At 34.7% G+C, this 12,505-nt stretch overlaps 1 protein-coding gene across 4 annotated transcripts in view; it reads left to right on the top strand.

Annotated features, from left to right (window-relative positions):
* The window catches only part of FSTL5 (follistatin like 5), a 343,245-nt gene extending 331,064 nt beyond the window's left edge, over nt 1–12,181 (top strand). For all 4 annotated transcript variants that reach the window (XM_052778379.1, XM_052778370.1, XM_052778387.1 and 1 more), the window contains one exon: nt 9,754–12,181. In XM_052778379.1, the coding sequence (XP_052634339.1) occupies nt 9,754–10,456 (703 nt within the window). In that variant the 3' untranslated portion in view covers nt 10,457–12,181. The remainder of the gene's footprint in view (nt 1–9,753) is intronic.
* The last annotated feature ends 324 nt before the right edge of the window (nt 12,182–12,505 follow it).

Here is a 12,505-nt window from a genome sequence, read left to right as displayed (position 1 = left end):
ATACAGGCTGTTACAAAAAATATTAACTCCATCCCAGCCAAAAACAATATACTACTCATACAGAAAGTCCTATAGAGTTGCTAAGTAGTATTATTCCTGTTTCTCTTAGCGATTTGTCACAATGTATGGTTGAAAATATGGGATTAAAATATTTATTATTCATTCATATGGAGTGAGTGAAGAAAGAAACAATCTCAGATTTTACCGTTCTAGCATTTACTCCAATTGGAGTGATATGGCCACAGGTTACAAATTCCCACTTGCGTTAACTGTAAAATAAATTATTGGAAGTGTGAAGATTTGCTCTCATGTCTTACAGGCTTGAGTTGCACAGGATCCCAATATGCACTCTGACAAATGCCTTTATATGCTGTCTGATACTGTGCATGATTTCGCTGCATAGAAGAGACATGAGGGTTGAGATTCTCATAAATATTAATCAGGGATTAATGAATGGTGGGAGGCTTCTGCATATCAATCTATATGAGAGGAAACTTTGCATTAGATACACCACCATCTTATCTATAAATCACTTGGGAAAAGTGAAGGTACTCTCAGTATCACTTCTTGTCTTCCAGCAGCCTAATCATAAAAACCAGGCTAACAGTACATAAGCGACAGACAGAATTTCATCATGAATAGCTGTATTTTTTAAATCCTATTAGAAAACTAAATGCTTTTGAAAAGTTGGAAGATTATGGTAGCTTTGGGGGTTGACTTCAGCTATCCACAGAACATAGAGTAGTAGTGCTGACTTCTTTACTCAGGTTTAACAGCTTTGCTTTACTTTGAATGGAAAAAAAAGTAGGATAGTGAAAGCTCAGCCCATGCACTTGCTGGTTTGGTTTACTGGGACCTCCAACAAAAGTCTCTTACTAATATCAATTCTGTGAAATGCCCTATTACACAGGGACTGTAGATACCACTGGTGGACAACATGTTGTTACAGCTCTGGTAAATCACCCTCTATTATTACATAGGGCTTTTCTGAGTCCCCCAATCTACTAACCTGTGCAGTCCAAAGCTGCCTTTAACTTTAGTGACTTGCAGTACTGTTTTCTGACAAATTTGATAAGTACTATTTTTTTACAATTGCTCTTGCCTCCTCATCAGAAAGACAAAGGCCAACCTGACAATGAAAGCAATGTTGATAATCTGACACTGGCATGCTGACAAGGTTCTTGATACTGGACAGAAGGGAAGTACAGACAGATTCACCTGGTGGTTAGAAGGCAGCAATTAGATTATCGGACAGTGGGCTGAAATTTATTTGCAACTGATCATTGCTATGTGCAAGCAGGTAACTGTTCTGAAGCAGGTCTCCATGATCTATCACTGTTCTTCCAACCTATCCACCATGATCTTCTACAATAAACCTCAAAGGAATAACCATCCCAGCCTTAAAACATTTTTCTTCCCAAGTTATAGCTGTTATAGTTGTAACATTATACAAGCAGTTCACAAACTTCCTGAATTTGAAGACCAATGTGTTGTCAAGGGGGACATTTATTTTGAAGCTATATATGTGTGTGTCTGAAAGATCACTAATTGTAAAAGTTATTAGTAACTCACATGTAAAATTCACAATTAATTAAGACCAGAAACAGTGTAAAATTAATTTTTTAAAAACAACTTTTTTCTATCCAGTGGATGTCAAAGTGGCATCTAAGACAGATTCCTCTACGTACTACTTTTTTTCTTGTGTGTGTGTATGAGCTAAGGTATTGTGTCAAATCACAATTTCATGAGATTTTGTCCTGGTTTCAGCAACCACGACAGATTTGAAACACTTGGTTGCTTCTTAAAATCTCAGCATCAAATATTGAGTGGTATAAGATTAAAATCTACTGTATGTATGCAATTTTGATTGTATGAACAAAGCCAAGACATTGGTGTTTCATATATACACAGGCTAGAAGAGACCATGAGAACATCTTGTCTGACTTTCTGTATATACATTAAAGATTTCAAATAGTCATCCAGCGATTCAGATATCTAAAACTACATCTACTTGGATTTGGCCAAATCTTCCAAAAAAGAGCATAGTCTTTACCTGGAGATTCCCACCAAATTTATCACCTCTGTGGTAGTTTGTTGCAATGGTTTATTGTCCCCATTGTTAGAAAAAATTGCCTATTTCTAATTTAAATTTGTCTGGTTTCAGCCTGCAATCATTGTTACAATTCTTCTGTGAAATTAAAGACAATATTACTAAACAGTATGTTCTCTCCATTCAGGTATATATATGTTGTAAATAAATCATGTCTCAATTATATTTTTTGTAAGCTAAATATATTGGACTCTCTCAGACTCTTGCTTAAAATCATTGTCTCCATCCCTCAAATGATTTTCAGATTTTTCCTTGCCCCTAATTTTTTAATATTCCTTTTTAGAAGGGCAGATCTAAAACAACATAAAGCATTCTTAATTTGGTCTCCCCAATGTAGAATACAGGTATGAGACTGTTGCATTATTCTTAACTTTCTCTCTATATTCCTCCAGGGACTGTACAAGGGCTTTGGGGTCCTTTTTTTTCTTTTTTTTTTTTGACTCATTATACTCAGGTCTCATATTGACCTGCATGTCTGCTATGATCCTTAAATCCCTTCATAGTCACTGCTTTTCAGGATATTGTTGTATATGCATGTCCTGCATTCCTCATTCACATGTAAAATTGCTCGACTTTACACTTTGCTATGTTTGAACACGTTTTGCTTAAATGAGCAACTGACTAATATAATGACTTTCCTGTCATTATTGACAACCTTAGTGTCATGGACACATATTTACATCCAAATTGCCTGTGAAAATTTTGTGAAGTGCCAGAGTTGGTACCAAGCAGAAGCAAAACTTCCCTGCAAAATGATGATTCTGCATTGACAACTACTTTTTATTGCAGAGAAATTATTTTTCCTTCAGGTATCAGTTTTTATTCCAAGAAAGGTATGCCTTCCTGATATTCAGTTACCTTCAGCAAGGTTTTCTAATAAAAAAATTAGATTAGGTTTGTCTGACAAAGTTCATTTTTCCATAAACCCATGTTGACTGCATTATGTTCACTTTTTTTGTAGCTGGTTCTCATATCATCTATTTTATTATTTCCCTGGGATATGCACCAGGTTATTCAGCTTAGCTGGGATATCTGGCTTTATCTTATGAATATTTCAACAATCTTTTTCTAGACTTTCCAAATTTTCCTGTTATTCTGAGATTTATTAAAATGTTAAGAGCTAGTCAACTCTTTCAAAACTATCAGGAACAAATTATCTAACCTGACAGATACATGTTCCTATAAAAAACCCGTTTATCATCTTCCTCAGTTGCTAATGGCTTGGAAAATACTTCCTCATCTTTAGGTAACAAAAGTATAATTTGTCGTTCTTTGTTGGTTTGTGGTTTTTTTGGTTTTTTTGGTTTTTTTGACTATGCCAGACATGGAATCCTTAGTTTTCCTTATCAGTTTTCTTCACTTCCCCTTTTCCCTTCTGTATCTTCCCTCCAGACTTCCATTACTTTTTCCATCCTTACACCTCTGCCTAGCAGTTCTCACAGACTAAGAATCAGTCACACAAACCCCACAGACACATGAACAGACCTCTCTCTTGATTTGTTCAGCTTCTCAAAACTCCAGCCGCACAGCTCTCACTGAGACCCTGCAGACAAACAAATATATCAAACACACAGCTTGCCAAATACTTTTACATCCAAGAAGATTGGCAGCTTTGAAACTGTTTTTTTCCCCGCTTCTTTTTCATCAATATTATTGGGCTGTTTGGTATTTATGTCTCTGTCTAGCTTTACTGAATTTTAGTTGGGGCACTGAAAAGCTACAGGCAATATGACAGGCTGAGAAAGAATTATTTGAACAATAGTATTGATAAAATCCTATTCGCTCTAATAAATTACTTTTGGCAGTCATACTTCTAGTTCGGGGCGGGGGGGGGGTAGGTCCTTTGTGAAGGTTTACCAGCTTCCCACTTCGGATCTTCTCTCCCACCCAGGTCCAAAGTTCTGTCTAATTTTAATATTCACGAATATTATTTTGACAAAGTGATTTCCTATATTCTTACTCAAAATTATATATTTTAGTTGTCTGTACTTGCTCCCATCTGTCCTTTTAGGACCTCAGTTGCAATGGTAGCCTGTAGCATGATCAGGTAGAAACTGTGTTGGGCCTTAGATAACCTGTATTTTCACCCAGACTTTGCCAACTGATCATTATGTAGCCTTAGGCAAATCATTCAACTTCTTTCTTCACTTGCTGTAATATTTGTAAAGTGCTTTGAAATCAGTAAGTAAAACTGCTACTTAAGTTCACTGTATTATACTGCTCACATAGCTGATCTTTTGGTGTACTCAGCTCCAAAAACATTACCTTCTAGTCTAACTTTGCATCTGCGTCCAAAGTAGAGGGTTTTTTAAAGTTTGAACTAGAAAACATTATAAAGCAAAAAGTCTTCAGCATGTTAACGTTACAAGAAAGTAGAATTACATTTTTTCAGGGCTAGAGAAATTGCTACTTAAACAAAGGAAGTGAGAGCATGACTCACAAAGCTGTGTTTTCAAATTCAGAAATAAGTAGAACACAATGAATAGCATGGATAGTTGTAAATAATTTTAAGTCTACAAAGGTAAGAAGATTTAAGAACATGAAAATGAACAATCACAGAAAAAAAAATTATGTTAAATTGCCCCTTGGACACTTTAAAAGTAAGATACATTGTAAATGGGTATTCGGGTATAGCTGATTATCAGAATAGATATGATTAGCTGCTGCAATAGGAGATTGTAAAATCAAGTATCTAATAGCTTCAGAGCAAGGGACAGTAGATCTCCTAAGTGCAACAAATACAGCATCAGAATAAGGTTGTTGCAATCTTGAAGCCAGTTTCTTTAGTTTTCAAGTAAACTCAATTACCAAAGCCAAAGCCACTATTTAAATTGCAAAAACAGTCTATCCGAGATACTGTAAGCTTTTTACTTGTGGCTTTTAGACTGGGAACTAAATGTTACAAAGAGATAGATAAAGCTGCATGAGAAACTAAGATGTTTTGGAAAGTTGTGGTTGAAATACTTGAGACATGATATGCTATCAGCTGGTTTATGTTTTAAAATGTGTTTGCTGATTTGTTCTGGAATAAGGATGTGATTAGCCCTGAAGATCTGGAGTCCCTTGCTGTAGACAAACTTCCTTTTTTATAAAATCTACCTGTGCTAGTGGGAAAGTTTATACCCACATTCTGCTCTGGCTCCTAAACTATTTCATTCATACCAACCAGGTTAAGCAACAGACACTATTTAAAGCATTTAAATAATTCCACAATAACTAAATTCATCTTAATGGCATGAGTTGGGGAATGCTTATGCAAACCTCTTAGCTGGCAGAATTTAGGGGATTTGTCTGGCAGAAGGTACCACCAGGTAATGAGAAGCCAGAGGACAAACCATCGGCAGCATCCTCAGTGGGGAAAGCTAGTTGTCAAGCATAAGTCTTTCCACACCTTCAACTGATGTAACACTTAGGGAAGATATGTAAGACCTTATCTTTAATATATACTTTGGAGAACATATTCACTGTTTTGGTAATCAAGGGTTTTATGCAACCAAAGTTAACATAAGCTAAGTGTACCTGTGGTTCAAAAACATGTTATGCTGGGAATAATATTTGAGAAGGAAAGATTAATAACTTCTATACTCCTCTTGAAATCAATGACATTTGAATGCAAAAATATCACATAAGTTGGTCATTAACACTGCTTAATCAAGTACTCATAAGTAAGGCAGATTTCTTTGAATCAAACTGATTTAAATCCTTCATTTTAATCGAGATTTAAATCAGCAAGTAAGAATTGTTGGCTTAGATATTTGATGCTAATTTTGTTTTGCATTGGTATTTTACTTCAGAAAGAAAGGGTCGTTTTCATCAGCTGGAATAATCTTTAGAAAAAATAGATTTGCAAGCAGCACAAAGATTTCTTCTTTTATTTGCTTGTCAGGTTCATATGTGATATATGAAAACAATTGTTTATGGGTTTGTCCAGTTTAAAATATATTTATTTAGATTCTTAAATTTAGTTTGTGGTGGAAAATGGTTAATTTTTTTTTTTTTTAATTACTTGTGTTTTCTCTCAAGTGGGATAGATACTAGAGTGCAACTCAAAACATACAGTAAAATTTTAAGTCTTTTTCCTGAGTTAAATAAAGGTACCATGAAATATGGTGGACATACATATACAATAAAATGTATCAAATATGTTTGAATGTTAAATGACTGATTTATTACAGAAAACAATTTTTAACGATGTTTAATACAGTTTCTGAAAATAACAGGTCAAACTTTCAAAAGTGTTTATGTATTTAATCATATAGATGGTGTCCGATGGGATTTTCAAAATCACATAATTGCTTTTGTGTATGTTTATGTATATCTGAAAATGTCACTTGGATATTAGTCTGTGTTTTGAGTACCTACATAAGTTAAAAACAGCTTTATGAGAGCCTTTTCTTTCTCTTTTAAATAAGATTTCCTATTTTTCCCCATTACTTTGTATTGACATACTGGAGGAGAAAAATAACGTTTTCAAACCCAAAGTCAGCTTACTGAACTCAAACAAAAAGTTTTCTTTGTGTTCGCTATTGAAATTGAGATCAAAAGTAATTAAAGCAAAAAATGTCTGCACTATGTACTTATATTAAAATAGATTAAATAATACTGTAAGAGCTGAAAGTAAAGTATTTAATGTATGCAGTACCTGCCATCACATTGACCTAAAATTAGATATTTTCCCTTGCTTTCACGTACCTTTCATTCATTAAAATAATGAGAATTGAGAAGGGTTCATGAGCGCCATATTATTTTTTTAATTTATGCAAATGAAATCACTAATTGATAATAGGTTTATCTTTTGACACAGGTATTCATAAACTTAAATGTAATTTAAGTACATTTCTTCTAAGAACAGAAATTTTAAAAATCATATTGAATAGGAGCAGACCTAGGTAAAAAATCCATTTTTCTTTGAAAATAATAATTTTTACCTATTTATTTTAGAAGTCAAGTAATTTTACTATATTTCTAACATTCACCGATTTGTGTTACTGAATTTGTCTTCCCAGAATTACATAGGTTAACTCACTTTTAAACAAATTTCTCCATGTTTGGCTTAACCAGTGTGATTTTTGTCCCCTGTGTTACACCATTTCACAATAATCACAGATTCTCCCATGTATCCACTTTCTTTCTCTAAAAATACCCTAATCTCTCTTGCATGTACCACCTTCTTGCACAGCAGTATGTCCACTTTCCTCCACGTTCCTTCTCTATGTTTTCTAACCTGACACCTGTACATGCTAAATCTAAGCCATAGGATGAATTCTTGCCGAGTTCACCCCACGCTTCCCTCTGCAGGAGCGTGGTTATCCTCCACTCAGCCACCAATCTGCATCACATGAACTCCCCCCCCTCCCCGCCCCTTTACAACCTCTGCTCCTCAGATGTGGCTGATGGATTCCAAAGCAGTAACACTAGCATAGGGCAGGGATGAAGAGAGAGTGGTCTGCATGTAACTACATGAACCTAATTCTATTAGAAATAGGGCTGAAGATTGATTACACACAATAAACTTAACAGGTCAAGAAGTTTGGCTGAGTTTATATTGTGTATAATCTTAATTCTAATATAACTTTCTGTATTTGTTTTTGTTGCTTTTATGTTTTCTTATTTTATAGTGCTTGATTTAGCAATCTAGATATTTCAGTTTTGTTTTGCATTTGATATTAATGAAACCAACAGTGATGACAATGTCTAGCCCTCAGTCAATTCTCATCCAGAAAAAGTCCTCTTAAGATGCACTGGGTTTTTTGGTTATTGTTTTGCAGGAGTAAAGATTAAGTAGCAGATATGTGTAAGTCATTGTCCAGAATGCTGTGAACGCTCTTGGACAGTTCACTGGTTGTTGTTTTACATTGGAGGCTGTTATGTGAAAGACAATCAATCAGCTAATTCTGTTGTCCTTTTGTAACCACTGCTCACAGGTGTAAAGTTGGTTATTTAACACTGAGGTATACCAAAAACATTTGAAATGTCAGAACGTTGCTTGCTATTTAACCTCTTCTATTACAGGATGATTCTGTACATAATACAGTACAAATTTGTTTCTCATGACCAAAAAATGCTTACTACATAATAACGGTATCAGGAATCAACGATTTATGCCTGCCCAAAGAAGGCAGGAAAAGGATAATAATAGATGGCCAAAACAGCTAAAAATCAAACTCTGCCTGATGATCCTAGTCTTCCTCTATGGCAGAACAACAGACCTTGTGAATAGAAAAGTAGCAGTAATTGTCAAGTTATTTTGACATAATTTTCCTAAAGGCTCACTCACACATTTTCTAACCAAGACAATTTAATTCAGATTCCGTATATTTATAAGTGGCTGAATAATCAAAGACAAAAATGATCTCATAGTGAGCTCAACTCGTAATCACGGGCAGTCTGATTCACACTGGCCCTTCTTTGGGTGGGAGTTGGACCAAATGAAATCCAGAGGTCCCTACCAGTTGAAATCATTCTATGACCCTATGATACTGAAGCAGTATGCAAGGATTTTGGAGGGCGGGGCTAAAATTAAAAATGTACTTTTATCAATTCAGTAGGAAGTGCAAATATAATTCACTTTGTCTTATGTTGGAGGAACTGACTGAACAATGTCCTGAAACCTTTTTGCCTGTTACTTTGGTGGTTCACTGATAAGTAAACCTATTGGCATTGCAAAGTACCATGTGAAAATCTTGTGCTAATGTCAACTCAGTTGTTGGAACATTCTGGCTGTCGTAGTGCTCTATATCAACAGGATGCAAAAGGTATTTTTAGATTATGTATCAGCATGCAGCTTCATTCTTAGGATCAAAGATTCAGAGGAAAATGTTATGTTAAGAGATGTGCCAAAGGAAAACAGCTGTTTGGGAAAAGTGCTGTGAAAGCTACTTAGGTTATAAGCAAAACTAATATACTTTCACATGACTCCATGGTTTTTGCATATATACAATCAAATGATTGCGCAGTCAGAACTTACACATTAACATTAGAGAATAGTCATACAGTTTATATCTAAAATGTTATAAACATTCAGCTCTAGGATTTTAAAGTTTAACTGTATTATTCATGTTCAGTGAAAATTCCTTGATGTATGGAAAAGCATAAAGGGTCATTTAAATTGTAAGAAATATGGGGCTTGGATAGTTGGGAGGCATAAACCTAAATCCTTTTACGATATTCATTTCTACTGAATTAAAATGAGGAAGGTTCAGATAATTATCTGAATAACAATGAGCGCTGGGTTAAGTTGATGTTCTCAAGAAAGTCAAAGAACTATATGAAGTGAATTAAAATATGTGGGATGTACTATTGATATGTAATCTTTTTCTCCTTCCTGCCTTTTGTAAAAGTTATAACTGAATAGATATGCTCAGAGTAATGTTTACCTTTTCCCCTATGTCAGTAGGAAAAAACCACTTTTCCCATTAATCAGATAAATGGGTTTTAGACATTTTATTTGATGCACTCTAAATTACAATTACAAGAACATTAAACATTAAATATTATAAACTGCTTAATATCTGAAACATCTGAAGGTGAGATATATGGCAATACACGGCTGCACATATTAACTCATCTACTTTGCTTATAATGGCTTCCCATTTGTACATAATGCATACAGACTTTCTTTGATTTTGTGCTTTTCCTTCCAGGTTTGGATTTATTCTTCATAAGGATGAGCCTTTGCTCCAGAAAATTGATCTAGAAACTATGTCGTACATCAAGACAATTAGTTTAAAGGATTATAACTGCATTCCTCAGTCACTGGCTTATACACATCTTGGAGGATATTTTTTTATCTGCTGTAAGCCTGATACCACTGGGGCTGTCCTACCACAGCTTATAGTGGATAGCGTTACTGATTCTGTGATTGGATATAATGGCGACGTAACAGGCACGCCACATGTCTCTCCAGATGGACACTACCTTGTCAGTATTGATGATGCAAAAGGTCTCATGAGGATCCAGTCTATAACAATGAGAGGAGAAATACAGGATGCATTTGACATTCACACTAATTTGCACATATCTGATGTAGCTTTTCAGCCATCATTCACAGAAGCTCATCAATACAATGTCTACTGTAGCTCCAGCACACAAACTGATGTTCTCTTCATGGAGCTCTCCTCTGGCAAGGTTAAGATGGTGAAGAGTCTGAAGGAGCCTGTCAAGGCAAGCGAATGGCCTTGGAACAGTAAGAACCGTCTTATAAAAGACAGTGGCCTTTTTGGTCAGTATCTCATGACCCCTTCCAAGGAATCTCTGTTTATCCTGGATGGACGGCTCAATAAGTTAAATTGTGAAATCACTGAAGTTGAGAGAGGCAACACAGTAATTTGGGTTGGAGAAGCATAAGGATCTGTGTTAGATATTTACTGAATTAATAGTTTTACACTACATTGCACTTAAATTACACCAGTCTTCACATTTACGCAATTTTCATTTTAAATTTTTAGACCCTTCTATACCTGTTATTTCTTTGACTTGAACACAATTTGAATCAAATTCCACATAAAAGTTACTAAAACAATGGCTATTTGGTAATGGTACTCCTTATTAATTATCAGCTGAGATTGTGTTGTTTGACTGAAATTACTAAATATTGAAACTGGTGATAAATATCATACATTATTTTAAAGGAAGTAGGAAAAAAAAAAACCCCAAAGCTTCAGGGAATTTAATATGATACTTTGCATTTGTAAATGGAAGACTTAAATATGATTCAAATTTTGGTTTGGTTTGCTTCAGACACAAAAAAAGAGCTGTTGTACAACCTTTGACTCCTTAAACTGAAATGTTATGTCCTGTTCTGTTCAGTCCACTGTTTAATCTTTTTTGTGCCTTGAAGCGAAAGTCTCACATGAAAGGTAAAGCATAGAAATTGTATAATTTATTCCCACTGTGGCTACAGGATTCCTTGTCATTGGAAAGAAACTTTTGGTATCAAATTTCTAGTCTCAAGTTGTGGAACATACATGGAGGAAAAAAAAAAAAGAAGTAATATTTGCAGTGTTTTCTGATCACTGCGATTTGAGGAGTTTATTTTTATGGTGCATCTTAGTTGAGAGAGCTGCTTGCAGAAGCTTAACCTTTTTTTAGAAAAAAATAGATGTTAGGTTTTTCAGCTGTCACAGGCTTTCATCAGCAAGGGGTTTCAGTTCTACTGAAGAGAAATATTGTACTTATCCTTTCAGAGTAAACCACATTCTAAAACCCTGGCATCACAAAGCTTCACTTATATCGTCAAGGAAACCGTTATTTAAAAACAAACAAAATGCATTTTAAGAAACTGAAAATGCAAAGAACTGAAGTCTACAACCAGTAGATAACATTTTTGCTTATGCATTGTACCATTGATCCATATTTGTTAAACCATTTGGTTAGCTCAGCAGGTTTTCTATTCCATGCATCCAATTGGATTAGTGCAAAAACCAACCAAACAACAAAAACTTTGTATTTTTTATAGTTTGTTTACTTAGAATTCTAATATTAACAATGGTTAAACATGTAAATGGGAAAAATAAGATTCCCAGAAGTAGAATAACAAGTCAGTAGGATCAGAAAGCCAGCAGTAAACAACTATCCAGACTTAGAGCAATGACTTAAAAGTTTGGGAGTATTTTTATTTTTATTATGTTTTTGCTAAAGGCTGCTTATAAGCTCTTAAACTGACCTCCATTTACTGAAGGCAATCAGAAAAAAAAATCTTTTTTTAAACAAAATTTTACTGCAATTTAGATTGTGTAAAATTGCTTAGAAATCTGGAATTTTCTAGCATTGTAATCTTGTGTGCATTTAGCATCCTGCCCTGTGTGGTACAGTAGATCTCCCTAGCTTGAGCAAACCTCCTGTTAGGTAGATTTAACTAAGATAAGAGTCTGATTACATTTCTAGCTACTGTATCTGCTTTCCTTTTTAACAACTTTTCTCCATTGTGAACAAACAAGAATCATGTAAACTGTTACTCACTTATTTGCAGTAGTCTGTCTCATGCATTTTTCTTCTGTAATTTACACCACGTGAATGTTCTGTATGTAGAAAATGCTTGATAAAAGGAGAATAAACCCCATAAATTTTAAAGAGTCTTGACTTTGGTGAATGCTCCAATGTAGCCACACTGAAGTGGCATGTAACACATGCTTTATTTGAAAGCAAGGTAGAAGGAAGTTTATCTGCCTATTATTTTACATATATAAATAGATGTATTTATATATATAAAAAATAATATATAGTGTGGAAAAAGAACCCCAACTTTTTTAGAAGAGCTTAACTAACTGGAAAAGTTTCCTTTGGCTGCTACAAAGAAAAGCTCATCTATTAATCAATTAGGCACAGAGAAATTAGGTTATAGACAGATGTCTATTCTCATGCCTAGCCTCTGGAGCCAAAACCCTCTAGTCTAGA

This window comes from Harpia harpyja, chromosome 2, assembly GCF_026419915.1.
Source record: "Harpia harpyja isolate bHarHar1 chromosome 2, bHarHar1 primary haplotype, whole genome shotgun sequence".
Lineage (NCBI taxonomy): Eukaryota > Metazoa > Chordata > Aves > Accipitriformes > Accipitridae > Harpia > Harpia harpyja.
The sequence above is the reverse complement of the archived record's forward strand: the minus strand, read 5'-3'. Positions and strand labels throughout refer to the sequence as shown.